Here is a 24,550-nt window from a genome sequence, read left to right on the forward strand (position 1 = left end):
AGAAAGATGACGAGGACTTGAGATGAAAAGGATAAGCCCTCGGCGCGGCGATCGGCATGTAACACATATTAGCGCCTACAAGACTACACGAATACTTCACGCATTGCATCAAACACAGTGCGGTCATTGAGGACAGCGTGAAACGGATAGCGCCTACAAGACTGCTTGAAGGACTGCGTCACTTCACGACGTGTCAAACATAGTGCGGTCTGCGAGGCGCGGTGGCGGAGGTTAAAATCATTAATCCACATTTATGTTTGTCCTTTCATGATTTTTTCGTTCATTTCTAATGAATGGAAGGCCTTGTCTACACAGAGATAGGTTTACGAAACTTAACTTTCGCGCAAAGTTCCGTGAACTGTTGCTAGTAGTGTTGATAGGGCTTTCCCAAAAAATGTGTTCAACACCAGTAAACGCGTCTTATGCACCCCCCTCCCCGCTGGCACGTTCATTTGATGGTTTTCCGCCCCTGATGGAAAATGCATCATACAAATGACACCATGTGCGTATTTTCCGTTTAACCTATGTTAATTTTAAACACTTGATTCTGTTTAGGAGTAGATGTTCAGACGTCACGTCGTGTCATATATTCTTTCTCTTCGTCAAATGTCGTAGAAAAAAAAAAAAACGTTTTGAAGTGCTTCAAAATGACTATATTTTGCAACTTTGAACTACAATTCCTGACCTATCTGTAAAAGCACTTATGTGCAAAGGAAAACTAGTGGTGCATACGTTATTCCTTAACTAACAAAGAGCCAGACATTTCTGGCGCATAGTAGTTCCTAATTCCAAAATGTACTTAGTTCAAATAAGATCTTGTCTAATACAGGGCCGGATTTACCTACTAGCCGCCCATGGGCCGCCTGTATTTTGCCGCCTCCTTCTCATTCGTTTTGAAACATCAATAAAAACCATCAAGTGAACGTGTCGGAGGGGGAGGGGTACATAAGACGCGTTTATCTACTCGTGTTGGACACATTTTTCGCGAAAGTCCTGTCAACACTACTGGCAAAATTGCACGGAACTTTGCGTGAAAGTTAAGTTCTGTAAACCTATCTCTGTGTGGACGAGGTCCTCCATTTATAATGAAATGAACCGAAAAATTAGGAAGGAACAAACATAAATGTGGTTTAATAATTTTAACTTCCGCCGCGCCGGGCTGATCGTGCAATGCGTGAAGTATTCCTGCAGTCTTGTAAGCGCTATGCGTTTCACGCCAACCGCTCCTGACCGCGCTGTGTTTGACGCAATGGGTGAAGTATTCGCGCGGTCTTGTAGGCGCTAATATGTGTTGCATGACGACAGCCGTGCCGAGGGCTTGTCCTTTTCATCTCAAGTCCTCGTCATCATTCCGCTATACGCTGAGCTCCGGGCCAAATAGCGTATTAAGTTCCTCTCTTAACTCGACTAATTAAACATGCTGTCTCTTGATTCGCCGAAAAACGACAAAACTAGAAATCACTATACGCTAAGGAAAGAGAAATTTTGTCCCCTTTTCTCGTTGATAATTGTTTTTTCTGAATCCGATTTTTTTATATCTACATTTAAAAAAATTGCAAAATTTGCCGCCCCCTAAATTTGCCGCCATGGGCCGCGGCCCATGTGGCCACCCCCTTAATCCGGCCCTGGTCTAATATAGACTATTTTCAGCGGGGACTGGTACCTACTGCCGGTTTCAAATCGATCACCTAAGAACAAATAGGTTGCCTTAGCATCTAGTATGTCAAAAAATGTGCAAATTTCAGCATTTACTTCATTTTTTTCAGTGACTATTTCAAGGTATAGTGGTTTTGGCGGAAATAATGAGAAAAATTGCTAAGATTTTATGAGGCTGCATTTCACTGGAAACGATTTTTTTTCACCGGCGAAAAATAGAAGAGCATTTTTCTTGGTTGAATTTTAGTCCAGATTTTAAAAGCATCGACGATGGTGACGTAATTTGGAGATGTTTCATTCTTGCTATTCCAATAAATTGAAGAGACGTGGTATTTTTTTTGTTTTGGGCCGCTTTAAAATTATCAATTTTTAAGAAAAAATAAAATCTATTGAAATATGGCTTAAAATTTTTGGTGGAATATTTGGACGTGGCGAGGAAAAGTTAAAGAAAATTCCGATAGATAATAACGAATTGTTTTACTTCTTAAAAATTGAACATGACCGGAGAATTTGCAACGTCGCATTTAAAAAAAAAATTGTTCGTAGGGTTCGGTCACCGGTACACGGACGTCTAAAAGACGAAGAACGACGTCGAATCACCGCGGTCCTTAAGGACGACGTTCTTGTAACCTGCGTTCATGCCGCGCTTCGCGCAGAGCTAGGGCAAAGAATTTCAAAACGCCTTCAATTTCGAAATATGCAATCCGTACATCTCTGGAACACGAATAGTTGCATCAAGGCGTCGGCATCGAAAACATACTGCAAGCGTCGGTTAATGTAGGAGGTACCTACTGAATAAAAGGTAAGGTATGGATTAAATTGAAAAATGAAAACGTGAATCAATCGACACCGATCCGATCGACAAAATGAGAGCGATTCACGGGTTTGACGATCGATTAACGGGTTTATCGATCGCTTCACGGGTTTGTTGATCGATTCACGATTGTCGATCGAATCGGTGGCGATCGATTCACGTTTTCATTTTTCGATCGATTCAATGATTCATGTCCATCGAATCCACACCCTCCTCTCTCAGAAAAAACTGTCGAAATATTCATTTTTAGAAACTCTTTTCGTTCATATTTTTATAAGTGAAGTTTACCTCTTCGTGAGATTTTCGTGAAAAAGTCTAAGCAAAATGCAACTACTTTAAGGGTTTCTTTAACATTCTTTCTGATATTTGAAGAGTTTCTCAACACTTTTCCACTTAAATTTTACTTCTCCTAAATTTTACTTAAAACATACTCAAAGTCGATTTCCTGAAACAAGCACTTTAACCGACTTTTTAGGACTAAAAAAAATTGAATTGAGTAGTTCTTTATAAAGCTGCTGTTAGGGTTTCGATACTTTTTCAAAAGGTATACTGGAAAAAAAAAACACATTGGATCTAGGGTCCAGACTCTTGAAAACATTGACAAGAAAAAGGACCCTTGATTCAATCAGATTTAAGGTGATTCGATGGACGCCATATTTTGTGTCAGATTCATTTAGATTTGTGTATCGCAATTCTGTTGTCAGGAGATTAAAGCACTCACTTACCAATTTTAACAAAGAAATTCAACGTAATAAAGGCGTGGTTTTTTTAGAGAGAAAACATCGCATCCGATACTGATATCGAAACTGCACTCGAATGCGATATTTTCTCTCTAAAAAACCACGCCTTTATTACGTTGAATTTCTTTGTTAAAATTGGTAAGTGAGTGCTTTAATCTCCTGACAACAGAATTGCGATCTCAAAATTGGAGAAAAATGACGAGTAGCTGAAAAAATGGAACCAATTGATACGATATATCGCATGCCGTTCTGACATAAAATATGGCGTTTATCGAATCACCTTAAGCTTAAATCAAGAGGAAATCCGCTCAAATTAAGAGGCTTGGTTCTTGATTTAAGCTAGAATCTGATTGAACCAAGAGTATTTTTTCTTGTCGATGTTTTTAAGAGTTTGGACTCTAGATCCAATGTGTTTCTTTTTCCAGTGTAGGTAGATGTGTACGATATTTTAAAAGACGAGGGGAGCGATTGTATGTACCTGATTCATGGATAATCAAAGCCAATCAAGACAAAATTGCAACATTCAATTGATGCATGAATTATATTCTAGGCTAATGGTCCATTATCTCCTATCTATGGTCCGATAATAATTTTAATAAAATCTCCTCAGCAGGGGGTCCTCTGCTGAACGTCAAAAAATGAACACAGACTACAGGAAACATTGAATTTTATACCTTGTATCTTTTCTATGAAAAACAAACACAGTGCTAGAAAACTTAATAAAGAGAAAAATACTGGCTTAAATCACCATAGAATTAAAATTTAATAAAAATTACAACATAACAACTAACAATGAATGATGAGCAATAATAAGACACTGAGAGAATGATAAACACCATGAGTACCTATTGGAGCAACGAATTTTCTTATGAGATTAGCTTCGAATGATAAATATGTCAATATATAAATTTTCTCTCGATACAACTAAGACAATATAAACCTTGATGACACAGAACAACAAATGTAAAATGAGGTATCTGAAACCACGATTGAATACGAAGTATAAAGCGGGGGTATTGACTTGATTTACAGCATCAACGAACTACTTGCTAAACAAGAAATCAACCTGTGAAAAATAAAATGAAAATCAATTTTTAGTTTAAAGAAAAGGATAAAGTGAAAGTAAAAGAAGAGAACAAACAAATATCATTTAAGAGGATTCACTCATATTGAAAAATGCAGTCATAACTATGTAATTCATCTCACATGTTTGAAAACATAGATATTAATGAATTATCTACTCGATGAGCGACAGTACAAATATTACCTTTACAAGTTGAGATGCAATTATAGTGCCGATCCCGAATCCGGTTGCCCCGAAAAAACACCGGAGTGCTTTCCGACCATGAGCCCTGGAAAGAACGGTCGTAAACGGGGACTAAGGCTCAACTTGGATCGGTCCATACGCTGTTTTGTCCGTTCTCTCTCTCGCACTCATTGCTCAGATGCGGCACGTCAAAGGAGCACACTCGGCTTTGAAACGCCGCCCCAATTGTCGTCTATCTCTCTCCCACTCATTGATCAGATGCGGCAACCCGCGCCTCGTCAAAGGGACACACACACACTCGCAAAAATACAGGCTGGGCCTCGTAATTTGGTCCGCGGTGGTAGTGCCGATCCCGAATCCGGTTGCCCAGTGGCGTGCGGTCCGGATAAGCAAGGCAAGCACTGCTTGCCCAAAGATTTCAAGAGAAAGAAGAAAATTACACCTTTAACATGTTTTACATTTTAGCAAATATAATTTATGAAAGGTGTTCAGTAAGAAAATTGCATTAAAAATAGAAAGAGAAAGAGACAGAAATACGTATAGAGCCACTAAAGTCAATTAAAGTAGGAAAGCGGCAGAGAGGATGGAGGTGGCGCAGCGCGCTGCGCGGCCCGAACGCGGGCCAACTCATCATGCGCTGGAGAATCGCTTGCGATCAGCTGAGCGGAGCGCCACTGCTCGGCGGCGAAATCAAGGCAGGCGGGGAGTGCGGTACGTTCCGAGGCCCAGCTCTTCGCTGCGCGATCGCAGCTCGCTTCTCTTGGCCCGTCATCGCAGCGCGCTGCCTCACAGATTAGTCCAGATCGCTAACATCGGCGGAAGAGCGTGAGTAGCTTTGTGAGCGCCATTGGCGGGAAAATCCATGGGCATTTAAAACTAGGAACCAAAACTGAAATTTTGGCTATTTTCAGCAGATTTTCGGCGGGAGAATACTTCTTTTTCGGATTTTTGTGGGATGAAACGTTCCGAAGAATTCAAGAATTACTTAGTTTCTCAGTAGAATTTATGTGGTTCAATATTTCCAGATTAAATAATTAAGGTGGAAATAAATAAAGAAGGAGAATTAATTAAAATACGAGTAAACAAGGCTAAAAATTATTGAAACACTAAAAGGTAAGACGTTTCGAGCTACTTCCAGCTCATTTTCAGCTGCAAAAACACATAAAAACAAGTAAAAATTGAGTGGCGACCTGACCTCAGCCGTTATCACGTAACCACTCATAATAACGGCTGGGGTCAGGTCGCCACTCAATTTTTTACTTGTTTTTATGTGTTTTTGCAGCTGAAAATGAGCTGGTAGCAGCTCGAAACGTCCTGCCTTTAAGTGTTTCAATAATTTTTAGCCTTGTTTACCCGTATTTTAATTAATGCTCCTTCTTTATTCGTATAATCGGGCTATGTTTTTGTGCTTTATCGGTGGAAATAAACAAATCAGAGTTCATCAGTATACTGAGTAGATAACATTATTGAAAAAATTTGCAGATTATAATATATCATATTTTTGAAGTTTAAAGCCTTAGAAACCGAAAATTAAAGCAAAATCCTGCCAAAATGAGACTTATGGTTCCTAGTTTTGAATTCCCGCCAGGCCCCCATGAGAGCAGTTAATTGCTACCAACTGTTGTAAGAATATTGAAACAGAATACTTAGCATAACAGTACTTGATAAAATCTTATTTGATCAAAAACCATTATTACACATTACTATTTATACTTTTTTCAAGCTTTATAATCAGATTCAATAGGAAATTTCTCTCGATCCGGTCAAGTTCTTTCACTACTGGTAGTGCCATCAATTTTCTAAAGTTGCCTAACCTGTAGCAAAATTACTCACGCTTCTGAAGCATTGGCTAGATTGGATGTTAGCGATCTGGACTAATCTGTGCGCTGCCTCTGCCTCCGATGCGCTATCTTGTTCCCTCTTTCCGTCGCGGTTGTAATTGCTCCTCCGGAGCAAATGCCCTTAAATTCTATAATTTGTCGCTCACTCGGATATATTGGTGATGAATTTGACAATTCTCAATCATGTTTTAAACGCAGAAAGCTGTTTTTTTTTTTTGGGGGGGGGGGGAATTTAAGTAACTCAAAAAATTCTAAATGCCGTAGAATAAAGACTATGATACCTCAAATAAGTGGCAAAATTAGGAGTTAAGAGCATGGAGCCGTCCTCCAATGCTCAATAAAATTCGAAACAAGTTGAGTAAACGAAATCATAAATAAGAGAGAAGGAAATTTGAGTTTTTCAAGACGTTCCATCAGATTTCATCCGCAAAAGAGAGCAAATAGAGTAAAATTTTAAGAATTTTCTAGGGAGGCTACGTTAACCCCCCCCCCCCCCCCCCCCCCCCGGGATGGCGAACGCTAGAGCTTGCCCTGTCACTAAACCCACCGCACGCCACTGCGGTTGCCCCGAAAAAACACCGGAGTGCTTTCCGACCATGAGCCCTGGAAAGAACGGCCGTAAACGGGGACTAAGGCTCAACTTGGATCGGTCCATACGCTGTTTTGTCCGTTCTCTCTCTCGCACTCATTGCTCAGATGCGGCACGTCAAGGAGCACACTCGGCTTTGAAACGCCGCCCCAATTGTCGTCTATCTCTCTCCCACTCATTGATCAGATGCGGCAACCCGCGCCTCGTCAAAGGGACACACACACACTCGCAAAAATACAGGCTGGGCCTCGTAATTTGGTCCGCGGTGGTCCGGGAAGGGACAGGGCGTTCTATGATTTACTTCAAATGGGGTATGCGCTGACACTTGTAGCTAGTGGATGGTAAATTGCACCAAATATTCTTCAAACATTTAAGTTATAGAATTATTTTCTTATGTTGTCGTGTTGATGAAATTAAAGTTATGATCCTTTGATTTTTTGCTACGGACAACAGAGTGTCCACAGACTGAACGGGAAAAAATTCCCTGACTTTTCTTGATTTTCCCTGACCAAAATGATCGTAATGGGCCTCTAGACAAGGTATGAATTAAAATACTGCGCAACAAGTAGTGCCAGCAAACATTATTTCTGGATAAAACTGATTCAACCCAACAGGAGCTACTAAAGCCCCAGAAAAAATGATTAAATTGCACTAACATACTATCGTACTAACAGCCCTTTAGGACGTCAATTCCATTTTTAAGAGGATATTGCGAAGCAACTTAACTTATGTTCCCTGGTTTCTAAGTGGCATTATTATGATCCAATGTTTTTATTTAAACTTCTTAATAATTTTATTGATTCTCTATTCTTCTTAGTTCCATACATATAAATCCTCCTAGATCTCTACGCAATTTTATTTGTTATCCCTTCATCTCTTGTTACCTGTAAGCATAGGTCTGTAATTCCTAGGATTTCAGATTTTGCAAATAATTGTACTGAGTGGACTCAATTTTTGGCCTAAGTATTTCTAATTTTAAGTCATTAGTGAAAGAACACAGGTTCATGTTAGTTTTTAAACATATTCTTTTTAGGCCATTTTGTTGCATGTATTGTTGCCTTTGTTATTATTTGCTGTGTGATTGGGACTTGTCCTGTTGAAATTTGAAAGAAAATAAAATAAAATGAAAATCGATGGTTAAAGTCGAAAAATGCTTTTCTCAGATTGCAATAGTGTAAATCTCGGCGCATGTTTTACTTTTTGGAGGAAAATTAACCAGCAGTTTCTGATGAGTTTTCTATGCATTTTCCTCACTCATTCCCAAAATAATCACACAAAATTGCAAAAAAAAAACATTTTTAATAAGCTTTCTACCAAGAGAATAAAACATAATCAGAGATCAGAGGGCATTGCGATTGAGATGGGACACATTTTTTTTTTTTTTTGCTATAGATATACACTCTCTTTCATAAAACATCTTTGCAAAATCAATTAAAAGTGTACAGAATTCTAGTTTGATAGTCGATTCAGGTCAGCAGAAAATAATGAGATCAGTCCAAATGTCAAATTCCTTTGTTCAAACTCAAAAGTAGAGATATCACTGTATTAACACCGTGAATGCCACTATTTCCCATTGTCATAAGTCCATATCAATACCACTATAGAGCATAGAGACTTAGCACGTTCTTAGATCACATTTTTGCTGATTTACAGCATTCAACCGACAAAAAATAATTCAGTATCAAATGTTACAGACCTATTGATTGCAATTTAACTTAACCTACTGTTATTTAGAGGATCTATAAACAAAAACGTACTTTTCTGATCGAGTCCAGAAAATGTTTGCATTTTTTTAGAATGAAAGATTTCATACCAACTTGAGGCTCCTTTGACCTGTCTGAAGTCTTCAATGTAGAGATTTTACTGAGCTGCTGCTTTTCTTGGGCGTTTTGTCTGTTTAAAAGAAGAAAGAATACTTGTGATTAAAAAATACATACTAACAAATTTTGATATAAAAAAGACATTGAAAGTCTGATGATAGGAAGAGGAAACATACACACTCTTCACAAGAGCCAGTTTACAATGGGAAGGGTCAAAATGGCCCGACGCGAAAGGATCCTCTATTTTATCGTTGATTAGAATTCTCCACAAAGGAAGGTGATTTTCATCAATTTAAGGAACTGTAGGGTCGTTTAAGCGTTTAGACTCTCTCCTCCATGTCAGATTTTTTATTAAGCGATGCGAAAATTTAATAATCTAACACTAGAGAAAAATGAAACTGCAATACTGAGTATTTACTGAAATGGAATCAAAAGAAACATCTACTTTTAAATCGACGGCTATATTTTGATGGTTTTTTTATATTTTAATTTTTAGGAAAAAAAACTAGAACTCTTTGCAAAAGCATTTTAGAAGCTACATTAACTGCTACACAGAATAAAGAGAGCTTTAATAAATAGTTAGATGTATGATTTATTTTGATGGAATATGAAACAGGAATCTTTTTACATGAGAATTAAAACCGCAGGAGCCTAGACGCGTTTTTATGACATTTTGTTAGCTGGTGAAAAATTATTAAAAATACTCAAATGATCGAAACGTTTTTGAAATGACCAGTTTTTAAAAAATATTTAATGTAATGAATATTCCTTTAAATAGCAGCAAATTCATTTGATCTAATTTTTATACCCAAAAATTTTTTACATCTACCTGACAGAGAGCAATTAGTGGTAAACTCAGCGTATTTGGTTATTTTTCTAAGAAAAAAACATAATGTTCAAGCAAAACTTTAATTCACATGCAAAAACATGCAAGCATATTTGAGGGCCTTGGACGATAAGGCGCATAAGAGCAGTTTTTGAAAAAATTGAGATGTTCATAATGCCATGTAAAACTAGTCTTAATGCAAATCCTGTGAAAAAATCGCTCCCAAATTTTAATATGTACCGAACCATCAAAAAATCAGTTTGAACTTTCTTTCTGCCATAAGCTTTCATTTCATTTCGAGACTTCAAACACACATTTCTCGAAATAGCAAAAATTTAACTTATGCACCTTGTACTTTAAGCCCCTCATTTAATCAATGAAATTCTGAACAAATAATGTGAAATGTCTTGCACGTTAGTGCCATTTCAAACCAATTCTTTATTGTTTCCTTACTCAAGGAAATTTTTTCATTTTTTGGAACTTGAGAGAATAAACTAAGCGTTTGCCTCAAGAAAACTTAGGGGCAAAAGCATCAGATTTTAAATGATCTAATCGAAGTCAGTACTTATTCAAGAGGCATGCGTTGAAATTTTTACATGCTTCCAATTTGACGAGACACCAGAAATTTTTTGAAAGACCTAAGATAAAATAAAAATTAAAAAAAGAAAGAAAAAAAGAGGAGAAGACCCAGCAGTTTCGGATCTGAAGTACCATGCTAAATAGAAAATGTCATTGTTTTAACACTGCGCTTGGAATGTAAAATTGTCTATGTGCTGACTACAAGCAGTAAAACTGATGTGAATTTTCTCTTATTCAAAATAACAGATGTGAAGTGTAACCAAGGCAGCACTACATAAAATGAAATCTAAAAGCACAGGCCCATAGAAATGAATGCAAAATTCAAAGCAATATTGTTTTGTGAATACCTAATTATGACATAAAGTAGGGATGCAAATTTAGAAGAATTTGAATTATTTTGTTCCGATTCCGTTCTTTCATATTTACTGAATTTTCAAAGAAAATCTTTTGAGAAGTTACTATCAAATGTAAGAATGAAATATATTAATAGTTTGTTACTAAGAATCAGTTTAAGCAGGTTGCATTACAGTTTTTTTTCAGGCAACATTGTTAAATTTAACAAAATTATAATGCAACTATCTTTTTAGCTGACAAATATTTAACTTAGAGTTGAAATTGAAATCAATCAAGAGGATTTTCTTTTTCTCATATTTTGAGAACTGATCAAAAAGTTCTTAAATAGATTCTTTCCGATTGATCGGTAGCAGCGTGCAACAGAGAATGCCATTTTCTTCGTCACTCACTGTAAATTAAAATAGAGTTTCATGATTGAAATTATTTCAAATCAAAAGAGACTGATAGAGCTGACAGATAAACAAATTAAGTTAAATAGTGAACAATGAAATTTAATCCTCAATCTTGATAAAACTACTTATGTCGTATGAATAGAAGATAGAGTCTTACAGATGGGAAAAAAAAGAAAGTAACGCCTACAACCAAGATCTAACAGGTAACAGTGCCGACAATAATATCATTCAAACAATAGACAATCAACTAAACTTATTAAAATAAAAACAGCCTAACTACATGTTGCGTTGTCTGACTTCCTCTGATGTTTCATTTTTTTTTTATTAAAACACTATGAACAACAAGATACCTTGAAATTTTCTCTGAATTTATACTAGATTAGGAGGAATGTGCTCAAACAGAATATTGTTTGGTTTTTTGGTAAAAACTGAAACATGAGGATGAATAAGACAATGTCTAATGTAGTTACGCTGCTTCTGGTTGAATCCTTCTGACGAATATGACTAGTAGTTAATAGATGCTTACATTCTTAGAATTTACTTACCATGGGCAAAGGCGATAACAAAAATAAAAATGTAAAATATGTTCGTAAATGGTAACATTTGGTGCGAGTGAAATTTTTCAAATTGAGATTTTCAGAAATTGTGTCAGTACACTCTAAAGCGCATGAATATTTACAAGTTTTTTTAAAAAAAAAGAAAAAAATTTAACGATGTTAAGTTCTTAAATCAGTGGGCTTGTCACTTTCAAATTGAATCCTCATTTCAATTCTGAAGTATTGGTCAATCGACAATGCTAATTGCAGCGTAAATTAAATCAATGAAATCAAACATTTGTCTAATAATTGCACATTCTGTTCATGTCCCGATGAAACTTGTAGCAAGGAAAGTTAGTTATTTCCTACATCATTTCTAATTGTATTAATACCAATCACCTAAAGTAGTGATGTAAAATAGCAGGTATTGCATGTGTCGCTTCAGCTAATTGAAACTGTTAGGTACAATTTGCAAAGTCTTCAAAATCCTCATTTGCCTCATGAAGTAAAACAAATTGATAATTGCCTCATTTGCAATCCTAAAGACTGCAGGAAGCTGATGGGCAGTATTCAGAATTTTTGAAAGACAAGTATGTACCTATTTATTTATCTATTTTTTATTTTTTTTATTATTTTTTTTGTTTTTATTTTTTTTTTTTTGGGCAAACGTGCTAAGATAATCTTTTGAGGAGCACAAAATTAGCAAAATTTTTGAGGATGAACTGGGTTGACGAAAGTCTGATATGGGTTTCTGAAATATCTCATGATGGAAATCTCAAAAAAAGACTGAAGTCCAAAATAACTACTCAAATTACATTATGAAAAACCAGTGAAGAATCTACCCACCTTGCATTGATTACACTAATTGAACTGCATTTTACAATTAAGAACTACAATATCTAGCTCACCCGTAAAAACACTTATGTGCATAGGGAAACAAATGATACATACGTTGTCTCTAAACTGAGCCAGATATTGCAGTTCCAAATTGTAAAATGCTGTTAAATTTCTGCCGATCATGAAAACTGGGAGTTCGAGCGGCAAATTCGACTATGGGTGAAAGGATTAGCTTGTTTGAGACAACTTATTCAATAGGTACACAACTTGTCAATTTGTTCCAGCACTACTTTTCAAGATTGAAAAAATCATGGCTATGTGAGAGTTCAAAAGCAGCTATAAAAGATAAATCAGAAAGTAAAGAAAACCGTGGTTTCAATTAAAGGTGTAATTGGAAAAAAAAAGTTTACAATTTTTTTTAACATACTACAGTCATAATTATCACAGCTACAATTTGTGGAAGGGAGTCACTTCATCATTTAAAAAGAGAGTTAGGTGACCCGGTGTCAATCTAGTATAATGATTAAATGGCACAACTAGAATCTTATTCTCAATAAGAGACAAGCTATTGTGTTGACAGAAAGCATAAGCGTTGACTGATGTCTTAAACATTTTCAAAGATTAATAGGAGAGCCTGTTTTATTAAAAATTTAAAATATAGTAACACTAGGTACTGGCTGGTTATTTATTGAAACAATAAATAGGACCTTCCATGTAAATAGATTTAACTATGGCAGTTTCTTCCTGCTATCGACATAACAGGGAACAATATAAAGCTGAGATTACATTTTAGACGTTGAGTCCCATATAAAAATCCTACCCAGATAAATGGCCATTGGAATGGTGTCAAAAATAGGCAAAAGAAATCTAGCTCATGTTTCTCACAGGTAAGTCAAACACAAAAGCATGCATCTCTCATCGAAGATAGATTCACTCAAGACTCAAACAAAGAAATAGGTAAGATCACAGGAATACAAAAATTACAAACTACTGATCAGGAAGAATAAACATAAACGATATTTTCTAGACTGATTTTAAGACACCTGGTAAAAGAGATTATCAACGATACAGCATCTTAGATGTCACAATTGTAGTGTGCAAGGGATCAAGTGACTTGAACAGAAAAAAATCTGTTTCATGGACGATTGATGCAACCAACACTAAAAGGGTCCAACGCAACACTAGCTAATAAATGAAGCATCATTTGCAAAAAAGGCCCTTAGGCTCTAAGATAGAGTTTCCTACATGGAGAGAGCTCATAATTATCCTTGACTCAATTTTTTGAAAACGTCTTTTGGTTCCCTATTGCTAAACGATATTCAATTTGTTGTATAGGTGCAGATCAAAAGTCATAACTTATTGCAGCACCTACAGCCGGCAGTGCGGCATTGGTTAATCGCTTGGCGACGGCTGTCCCATCTAAGATGCAGTATTAGAAGGGGAAAAATCATAGACAGTCACTAGGATTACACATGATAAATGGCAAGTCAATTGGCATTTCTATGATTATGAGTGAGATGTGGTGCGTGAATCAGCAAAAGCTTTATGAATATGTGATGAACAGTCTACTTCCACGATTAACTTGGGGTGGACAACTTTTTTGTTCTAAACGTTATACTCGTTTCCCAATTTTAATATACTGTAATATCACAAGAGTTCTTTCCCACCCGGAAAAAGGTTGTGCAAACAGGCAGAACCTTACTGACAAATATAACATTGTAGTAACGTTTGTACAAAAAATTTACTGATTGTATAAAGCATATTTCCCTTATTTTCAAATTCTATTGCAATACAATTTTTTTGTCATTAACTTGGATAGGATTCACATTTGGGGCCACCTTCGAATTATGTTCAATTTCATGAAATTTCTTCATTAGTTTTTGCTAACAGAGCACAAACCCTACCCAGGATAAGCAACATCAAGCATGGTAAATGTGTGGTACTGTGCAGACAATACTCCCTTTACACTTGAATGTATCGATTTTGTGAAACGCATAAAATCATACACTGATGGTATTATTGTTGCCCAAAAAAATACATGGAACATGTTAGAGAATAAAAAATCCTATGAGCTTTTGACTTACTCTTCCGATCTTGAAAGTAAATACACTGGAATATTGGAATCTGTAGAAAGACAGGGAATACCTGATTTTAAAAACCCTGATTAGAAGATAATTTAGAACAAGGAGCAAACTTATTTTGATTTGAAGCATGCCAAATTCCTCATCACAATTTATTTATAATGACAAAACAGCATATTAATGAACACTCTTTTTTCCTCCAACCAAAAATGTTGGTAAAAATACTATTTTCAAAGTGACAGTCAATTTTCTTTTCCAATTGATAAAGCTAAAAAAGAGATTTTAAGACATCTGGAGGGAGATTTTTAGATTCTTGATATTTCCACAGAATATTTTTCACATTGAGAAGAAAAATCACTGAAGTTTTCAAGAAATGACGTTTAATAGTTTTCAATGAGGAAAATAAAGTATAAAAAGAAGTCGGTTATATTGCAAACCAGATATGCATTTTTGCTGTTTCACCATCGATATGCTACATGTGAGCTATGCATAAAATCTTTAAAAAATTGAGTCAAATTTTGTTGCTGCTTTTGTTGGTTGTGGGTAGCTTAAGCTATCTGTAAAGTTGTTCACATATCTTATTAAATGGCTGACCTATTAATACTAAAGCTATGCTCACACAATCTACAAGTGGCTGGGGCTGCCAAACTTTTAGCCTGCCGCTGCCACTGGCGATAAGTTAAAGTTGGTAAGCCTTAAGGGGAAATTTATGAGGTGCAATTATACAAATGGGTATTCTGTTTTACTGAAAGCTGAATCATGGTTTAGAAATTGGAATGTGTTATAGGGAGAGAAAGCTATGTGTGATCATTAATTGTGCATCCAAAAGTTATTTATTTGCAGAGGATAAATGAATAAAATTATGGTTTTTAGACTACTTGTTCACATACAATGTAACTACCTCCTGTTACATAGTTCTGCAAAAAAACAAAATTTCACTATCATGAGAGAATATAAAGTGCACTTAGTCATTGCTTTGCGATTACTGTGAAATAAAACCTATGGAACTGTTTAATTCCATGCAGAACTACTTAATTGACTAATTTTTTCATGGCTAAATTCGCAATACACGTTTCTCCAATTACCACACTGCGAGTTTCCACTAAGTTTTTATTTTCTTAAAAGTTAACTTACAATTTTCCTTGAAATTTTCTTCTTTCATTCAAAAATATTCACAGAATATATCAAAAAGATGGTTTGGTTAGTTCCCTTTCACTAAAAAAAAACCTTAGATGGGAGAGTTTTAAACACTGCAATGGAGAAACGCATTTTCCGGTTTTAGACATCGTTTTTTTTATTCAATATTAAAGCCTGTTATGAGTGCAGGAGGCTGATTTGCGATTTAATGAAAGTGACAGTGAGTTGCTGAAAAATTATGAAAAGCTGCAAAAGCAGTTACAACATGGTTTTGTTGAAAAAGTGCATTGCAATTACCTAGGTATGTGATAAGATTAGTAAGATTTTACTGAAATTTAAAATAAACAGGATAGTTTAAGGAAAAAGTTACTTCTTAAAATTTTCAATTTTCATCCTCAAAAAGAAGATGCATAGTTGAATGCATACATTTCATAAAAAGCATTTCAATGAACAGGCCCTGAGAGATACCACGACTTCATGCATCCCGAGGGCAAAAATCAAAACCTTGCCCGATGTACCAAACTACCGATCGAAATATTATAAAAGTACATGACACACATACATTTTCAGTTTTTAGAGGGATACACATTTAGAATCAAATTTTAGATTATGGTAGGTCAAAGTATTTTATACACTCTTTTCTCATTTTTTTCGTGGTAACTGGAATTTATTTAAGTATTTGAGCGAGGAAGAGAATGGAAAACTGGGTCATTAAGTTACAAACAAGTTAAAGAAAAAAAGTACGATTAGTAGTTCAAACAATTCAACTAGCGAACTTAGGCATTAAGGATTCTAATAATTAGGGAAGAGACAAGAAAACATTTGACACACTCTTGAGGCTCAGAATAATTTTTTGGAAGTCTCGAAAAATAGTAAGGAAGCAAAAAACAATCGACAAAGGAATTACCAGAGAATTTATCAAAATCCCCCAATCAAATGTTACTGGAAGAACTTAAGGGTACACCGATAAAAAAGTTACTTACACCCTTGGAATTTTTTGCAGCTACAAAAACCAAAATTAGGTATTTAGAAAAAGCCCATTATCATATCTTCTATCGATTTGAAAAGTATCACAATGAATTATACACAATAACTATACTTGAGACAGAAGATGTCAAGCTGCAGTGAGAAAGGCAAAGAAGGCATTCTCTACCTTCAGACCATTCTGAAGGTTGAACAATCAAAGATTCAAAGATATGAGAGGCTCCTAGATGAACGTGGCTTTCCGAAAAATATGTTTGAAATCAAAAGTTTCGCACCGCATTTTAAAGTCAGCTCACATTTTAAATCTTTTGGCACCAGACAACCAAAATTCCTGTAAGCATTGTTGCTAGTGCTCTCGTATTAAATTATTCTTCACGAGCCGTAGAAAACGCTCAAATCAAAAGCACAGGGACTAGACGGTTGTTTCTTTATCGCTGATGACTTCGATGGTGCCATTATCACGAATCTCAATCTTGACTTTTGGTTCGGATTCCTCAATCTCGTTGGAGACGGGACTTACCTTTTTCGGCCTTCGGTTTGTTTTGGGTTTTTTGGTGCGTTGCTCCGGTTCAGCATGATCTGGCTCGGTAATAATCATTTTCGGAATAGAAGCACTTGAGTTTAAGGCAGAGAGCATGATTTCAGAGCTATCCGATTTAGAAATCACAGATTCGTACTTACTGCATGAGTCCACGCGCGCGTGAGCAAAACAGAAAAACATTGAAATTACTAACTATGTAGTTCCAAAACGATTTTTGCCCCAGTGCAAGTGTGTATCACATCTCATTTTCTGAACCTACGATTCATAACCTAAATTAATGTACATTGATTAAAGATTGTACATAGTACATTTTTTACACCTAATTTTAGGCAGGTATTTGAATCATTAAAATTTTAGGTCCTTAATGGATCAGTTGTGTAGGCCACAAAATCGTACATTTACAATTGAATCTTATGGATGGGGAAAAAATGATTAGATCCATCCTAATTCTGAGTTTTAATTCACTGTGTTTCATGCCAAACAAATAAAATTGCAATTCAGTGAAATTCCTTTGAGATAATTCTTCTGATCTACGAGACTCAATCATTGAAAGAAAACCCTGCTTCATGCAGAATTCTCTCATCCTTTTGAAGACTGAATTAGAATTTAAATGCAAAGTTGCAGCAATTAAGGATTAAATTATGCAACTCAACAACGAAAACTTTACTGCGTCTGAAACTGATAAAATTTGAGGTTCATTTAATTACTTCAAGATTTTTCTATGGTAGCTTGAGGAACTAAACCAATGATCAAATCGCTGTTTTTTCTCTCTCTTCTTAAAGGGTAAAAATGTATCTATTGAAAATACAAAATGAATTTTAGGTTGAGTGTGTTGAATTCTGATGATATTATTTTGAAAATCATTTTGGAATAACACACAAAAAGTACCTATTGTACTTCAATTTAAACACGTACCTACAAATTATTGCACAGCAAAGCTCTTATAAATCTATTCTATACAGAATCCAAGTCGCACTAGAGGACACTTATAATGCAATGACAATTAAGACATTAAAATAAAGGGATGAAAGGAATTAAATTAAACTACTGCATAGGCTAGGGGATCAGTGGAAATTCAAGTTTTTTGTTAATTCATGAAGTGGACCACTAGACAAGGTGTGAATTAAAGCAATACGATATATGTTCCATCATCAAAATTTGATGTTGAACACAATTTGTGCTTAAAAATTCATTCATAAACTGCACCGTTATTGCAATTTTTGTAGCTTTCTGTTGTAATATCATATCAAACTCCTTTCGTATCTTCCAATTGCAAATAGGCCGATTCTGCTTTAACTATTTTAAATTGTAGTTTAAAATCTGATGACAGATAATCAATCTAAAATTGACTGACCTTGATAAGTTTCTTTTATTAAAAAATATTATCTTTGCAAAAATTGAATAAGGATTAACGAGCAAGCATTTATAAGTGAGGGTAGGAGCTGCCCACAAAATTAAAACAGGAAATACCACCTAACCTATTCTGCCGTGCTAAGGAAAAACACAGTATCAACATTCGAAAGTTGCCAAATTTCCCCCAATAAGTCATGTTTCTTTCTGGGGAAAGTTATGCATTTTTTTGCTTGACATTTCCAGATATTTTAGATCAAATTGCAAACAAAATTGTCCGAGAAATTTGAAAAAAAATGAAAAATTCTTCAAGAAAAATTAGGTTTCATTGAGGGAAATATGGCAACGTCTGAAGGCTCATACGGCGTGCTTTTTCAGCCCAGCAGTATTCTCACCTTGCATGCATCACAGAAACATGCATCCCTTATTGACACCATTTTAAAAAAAGTCACTTATAAAAGTTACTTATGTCACACATTTACAACCCCATTAGATTCTATGTACACATAAAATTGAGACTGAAGGATTAAAGAAAATTAATTTTCGCAAGGGATTCTTATTTCTTTGATGTAATCCTCTTAATCATAAGAATAATTAAAATAGACGTCACAACAACTTTGGACACACTTTCTCAGAGACAGGTCAGGAATCTGTAGCAGTGATTAAAAAGTATTCACCTCACATACAACAAATTATTTCCCCGACGACATTTGCTTTCTCTTTCTTTTTCTACTCATATTTTTATGGTAAAGGTGGAAGAACACACCTCTCAGATTGAAAAGTCAAAAATTAATCACCATATTTTAATGTTAGTGAGAAAGACCAATTCCTTAGCTTTTAGCCAAAATATCACAAGCGCCATTTACGTTTCCACACTAGGTAAGCGAACAACTCAATATCATTTTGATTTTCACCTAAAACTTTAGCGCATACTTTCATGAAAATTTCAGGGAGTAATCTAGATGATAAAAAAATAATTAGGTAAGATTTTTAAGGGATTCTGTTGATTAGTTTCTCCATAAAAATTGGAAAAAAATTTAAAAGTTTGACGAAGTAGATCTCACGCATTTGTGATACTTTGCCTGAAAGAAGACAAACTATCAATAGTTAATTATTAAGTTTTTCTCTGTCTAAAGAGGAACACTTTGTGAAAGAAAATCGATCACAAAAGTTGAGAGATCTTTAGTGGGGAAACTAACAAGCAATAATGTCAAAAAATTGCAATCCCGAGACATGTTTTTAAAGTTAAGAAAAATAAATAAATTTATTTAAGCTAATGTTAATTTTGTTGCCCGATTTGGGCTGCGTGACATTATTTGGAGAAAAATATTCATACTCTCAAAATAAATTTAATGGAGCAGAAAAAAAGGGAAAATAGAGGAATTAGATGAAATAAGAATTAAAGTACTTACGCAGTTGAAGAGTAAAGACCATGACTTCTAATGTACTGCTCAACAGCTTCATTGATCAGATATTTCACACTATCGCCTCTCCGAAAAGCACGCCTAATTTTAGTTGAGCTAATGTCATTTGTGATCCATTCTGTGACTATGGTTATATTGTTCTGAATTAAAAAGGAAGTAACATATTTTAATGAAGAGAAATACAAAAAATAAATTAAAATGCTAATTTTTTTTAAAAAAAAAAACTGAGGTCTCAGAGCTGATGGTTAAGTATGCTTCAATTGATTAGGGGTCAGTGGCAGCCATTTACTAAAAATTAATTTTTTGAAAGTACGGTGTGAACTAAGCTTCTAGAAATTTGTTCCATTTTTTTAAATCTTAAATGGCGAAGAAATTCCATTTAAAAAAAATTAAAAATTGGAACCGTTTGAAACAATATTTTTTTTTGGGGGGGGGGGGGGGGGGGGCTCTGATGACAGCCAGCAGCCTGATTGTTGAAATTTTTTGTTTGTCGGGACGACATAGATGACATAGGTTAAAAGGCGGAGCGTGATTGGTCGGCAATGTATTATCGCTGCTTTGTCGTGCCTTTGTCAGATGAAATGGACGACATACTGTTGGAAACTTCAAAGATGCCGATAGTTTGTCGTGAGCTCAACCCGACATAGGCACGACAAAGCAGCGATAAGACATAGCCGACCAATCACGCTCCGCCTTTTAACCTATGTCATCTATGTTGTCCTGACAAACAAAAAATTTCAACAATCAGGCTGCTGGTGGGAGGAACAGTGTTTGCTGATTGGCCCAACTCAGTTTAGGGCATCGCTTTGCTATGTCAACTTGACTGTCAGTTTGAGATTGGTCGGATTTTGATGAGCTTTCTCTCAAGTTTCTGGCTTTTAAATTTCTCTCTTGACCGTTATAATTTTTCCAAAGTTTGGGTTGTATTCTTTGGCACTGTCTCCCATACTTTACTATTCACATCATTCAAACATCTGCATAAAATTCTGCATCTAATTCCCAAATATGTAAGACTGTATTACATAAATTGATGGCTTACAGAAAATGAGATACTATTTTAAAAAAGTTTTACCATGTACTTCGTCAGCATATCGGACTCATAAATGAATTTGCAGGCATCTGAACCTGCCCTGGTAATGACAACGATTCCGTGGTCACCAACGACACATTTGATCTAGAACAATAAAAAAAGTCAGGCGAGATATAATAAATGTCTAGCATGAAAAATCTAGTAAAATGAACCAATAGACATTGTGAAAAAAACAAAGTGACAACATATGTTTTTTGGTGGAATTTGGCTCAAAATACACCAAATGGATTGAATAAAATCAAAAAGAACTTGAGAGAAAAACGATGGAAAATAGCATTTGAATAAGTGAGTTCGAAAACACACCAACTTGGGTTTTTTTCGATTCTCACTTTTTTACGGTTTAGTAACACTTATGGATAGAAGTATCTGCACGCAAAGGGAAATTTCAAAATCGCAATCGGAAGTGCTTGAAACAGTGACGGGAAAAGGGAAAAATCGAAATATTTTATTGGAAATACCAATTTTTGGCCATTTCAAGGGAAACGGGTGACCATCCGGTTTTGCAGTTTTCTTTTTTTGGTTCAGTATACCTTGTACCAACAAGTTATATAAATATTCAAGCATTTTTCAGGTCAAAAAATATACATTTTTTCAGGCAGACTCTTAAAAATCAGTATCTGAAAGTCGGTGAGCACAAAAATACACCGACTCGGAAATTTTTAAACGCTTAATTCTCTGTCATCAAACATGGTGTATCGATTTCAATTGGTGCTTTACAAAGTCTCTAAGTACTTGTCCTTTGGCACCAAAAAGGTTTTTCTCAAACTAACTTCTTTGCCCGCTGCACAGTTTTAGGTGTTTCCTGAACAATTTTTTTTTCTGAGTTGGTGTGTTTTCGAACTCACTGATTCATTTATGGTTTACATTGCTTCATCAGAATCAGTCAATTAGTGGGCAGTTCTGGCCGTAGAAGAAAAATGATATGTTTAGATAGGACTTATAAAAAAATTATTCATTAGGGAAATTACATAGATACGTACGTATATCTTTGCTGGCATATGACTTCAAACTAGAGAGCAACTGGCCATCCTACTTGAAATTGTAGAGCTCATTCACAAAACTCTTTATTTCAGATTTTTCAACTGCTTTTTATACTTTAAAATCTTTCTAATTAAAAACACCCTTTGATTAAAAACAAATCTTAGGTCCCTTTAGTTTCGAATTAGCAAGGGCACACTGTATAGTGAATCGATGATTATCTGTTTTTTATATTACTAATTCATTTACTGAAATAAATATACTAACATCCTCATCGCGCCAGAGTCCAGGTGTGCCAAAGGATTCCAATAGGTCACCACCACAGAGAAGCTTAACTTGAATTGGCGTATTAACAGAATCAACTTCATCCGTGCCCAGGTTCGGTAACCAAGGTAAGTTCTTTTCCTGTCTGGCTCGTTTATTGTTCGATTCGCCTCCACTTGACTGCATGGCATCATTGATTTGATTCTGAAAAATTGATAAAAGTAAATTAACTTAAGTTTGAGAGCTTCAATGTAATGATGTTGTTTTTTTCAACCTGATACACAGCTGATGCAAGACCCTTTTCATTGAAAAACTAATCCTAAAAAATGTTCATATTGTGTCCTAGCTTGAGAAAACCAAAGAATAATTAATGATAAGTATAGGTGTCATCAGCTAAGTTGGCACTTGTTTACATTCCGTTTGCAAATGAACGCAATATAGTTGTCCAGTAGAAATCAAGGATTGACCACACTCATGATCAAGTCATAGTCAATCCTCAATTGCTATTGGAGGATGCATCATGATCGTTTGCGAGAGGAATGTAAACATGTGCAAACTTGACTGATACCGCCTCTAATGTTGCAAGGCTTACCAGCAAGGCGCCACCAAGGCACAGGCAATTTGTCTCTGCAGAATCGAGCAAGCTGTCTGATGAGACAACTGTAGGTCTTATTAAGAACTGTAGCAAGTGTCCTGAATAGCCCATTACTATCATGGATTGATCTTGGGACCTCAAAGCTGGCAGCAAACTGCCTTAACCACAATACCAATGATAATGAGGCATTTTCATAGTAAGTAAAGAAGAAACTAGAAATTAAAGTGGATCAGCGCATTGTTGTTGAAACAAACGTGAATCTATGTTTAGCAATGAATTAGCACCACTCAACAGGATCATACCTACATGCAGTCAGATAGCACCACTGATGCATGGTGATATGAACAATACTTTGTACAATACAAAATACAATACGCAAGCTCTATATAAAATTCTGCAGGGCACCTGATGATATCGGAGGACTTCAAGAGTCCGAGTCCAGCCTGGCTGATTGCATTCCCAATCTGATAAATGTATCCAATTGGAAGTTTCTAAACCTAGCTGAAGCATTTTGACCCTGTGCGTTGATGCAACAAGTTCTTTCTTTCCGTACTTGTCATGAACAGGAGATATGACACCTCCCACTACAATATGATTGCCCAGTCTGTGTAGATGATCTCTTGCAACCTCTGAAAAAAGGAAATTATGAGTATAAGGGGTTGAAATTACACATAGAAAATGTAATTCACCTCTGATATTATGGGTCAACACACTGCTGTTATTCAATAAAACTGCAACACAGGGTCGTTTCATTGAGCAAGATAAAAAATTCAAAGGAACCACTTCTGGAGAAACTACTTTGCACTTTCATAGCATTTCTTCGGAAGACAAGAATAAACGGTGACAGGTAAAACTAAGTATCACTTTTCAGTTTCGGATGTATGGCATTACAGAAAATGTAAAGTAATAATTTCTGTTCTGAATCCATTTTTAAAAATGATAAAAATAATTATAATCCCTACTCATCGTGATAACTTAAACTACTTACTTACTAATTGATTCACAATTTCAAGATGAGGTGAGAAGTACAGAATTCTGTCGATCTGCAGTTCATACTAAAAATTCAAGATTATTCGAAGATTTTAAGGAAGAATCTAATTAAAACAGAGAAGCTTCCAAGGATCTTATTCTGGATGACTATAAATCAATGAGAAGGTACAGAAACAACTTTCGGTACTCTTTCCGACAAGAAGAAAGTTGTGCAATTTTCGCAACATGCAAGGCACACGATGAGCCACTGCCTCTCTGGGACGCTCAAAGCAAATGATACTTAAAACTGATCAAGAAATAGAGAGAACATACACAGAATATAGGCTGGCTTGCAAAAAGTCTGAAAAGAATATGCTGAATCATGAGCGTCAAGGTATGAAAAGACTGTAATCTACCTATTGGGCGAAGGATCGCAAAGAAATTTGACTTTGCAGGTATCATGCACTCTCAAAGGTGACCATAAGATAAAAGGATAAGCAACTAAAGAAGTAAAAGAGAAAATAAACGAACCAAACATTCTAAAATGCAGATTTGTGGGTGGGTTGTAAGAGCCACATGCTAGAAGGACCACTTTAGCTGGAGGCATTTTGAGTTAATTTGGACGATTGGATCTATAAAACACACAAACGTAGACTAGACAGGAAGTAGGAAGTTCCATTGTCAATTTTTAAGGGGAATTGATAAAATTATGACTCATTAATAGCATCGTAACATAAAAATTGATGAACACTTCAGCAATTGCTCAAAAAATTGATTAGCCAGTTCTGATAAAAATGTAAACAAACACAGGGTCACCTACCCCCGAACCGCACCGATCACCGAAAGAGGAACCATTTCGGTTTTCGGTGCATCCAATCTAATCCAA

The 24,550-nt window shown here is 35.6% G+C and overlaps 1 protein-coding gene across 4 annotated transcripts; it reads right to left on the minus strand.

Moving 5' to 3' along the window:
* Window positions 1–3,860: 3,860 nt before the first annotated feature.
* On the minus strand, window positions 3,861–24,432 carry Nmnat (nicotinamide mononucleotide adenylyltransferase). 4 transcript variants are annotated; one of them, XR_002009309.2, is made up of 8 exons: window positions 24,196–24,432; window positions 23,101–23,324; window positions 22,104–22,304; window positions 20,841–20,942; window positions 19,757–19,908; window positions 16,974–17,133; window positions 8,665–8,800; window positions 3,861–4,276 (listed from the first exon to the last, which is right to left on the minus strand). XR_002009309.2 is itself a non-coding variant. In XM_019050031.2 (8 exons), the coding sequence occupies exons 1-7, from the start codon at window positions 24,269–24,271 to the stop codon at window positions 8,768–8,770; spliced, it is 948 nt and encodes a 315-aa protein (XP_018905576.2). In that variant the 5' UTR covers window positions 24,272–24,432; the 3' UTR covers window positions 3,861–4,276; window positions 8,721–8,767. The 4 variants fall into 4 exon arrangements, 3 of the variants coding, with proteins under 3 accessions (XP_018905576.2, XP_018905578.2, XP_018905577.2); XM_019050031.2 differs by having other exon boundaries at window positions 8,721–8,800; XM_019050033.2 differs by lacking the exon at window positions 16,974–17,133 and having other exon boundaries at window positions 8,721–8,800.
* Window positions 24,433–24,550: the final 118 nt, after the last annotated feature.

This window comes from Bemisia tabaci, chromosome 9, assembly GCF_918797505.1.
Source record: "Bemisia tabaci chromosome 9, PGI_BMITA_v3".
In the NCBI taxonomy this organism is placed as follows: domain Eukaryota; kingdom Metazoa; phylum Arthropoda; class Insecta; order Hemiptera; family Aleyrodidae; genus Bemisia; species Bemisia tabaci.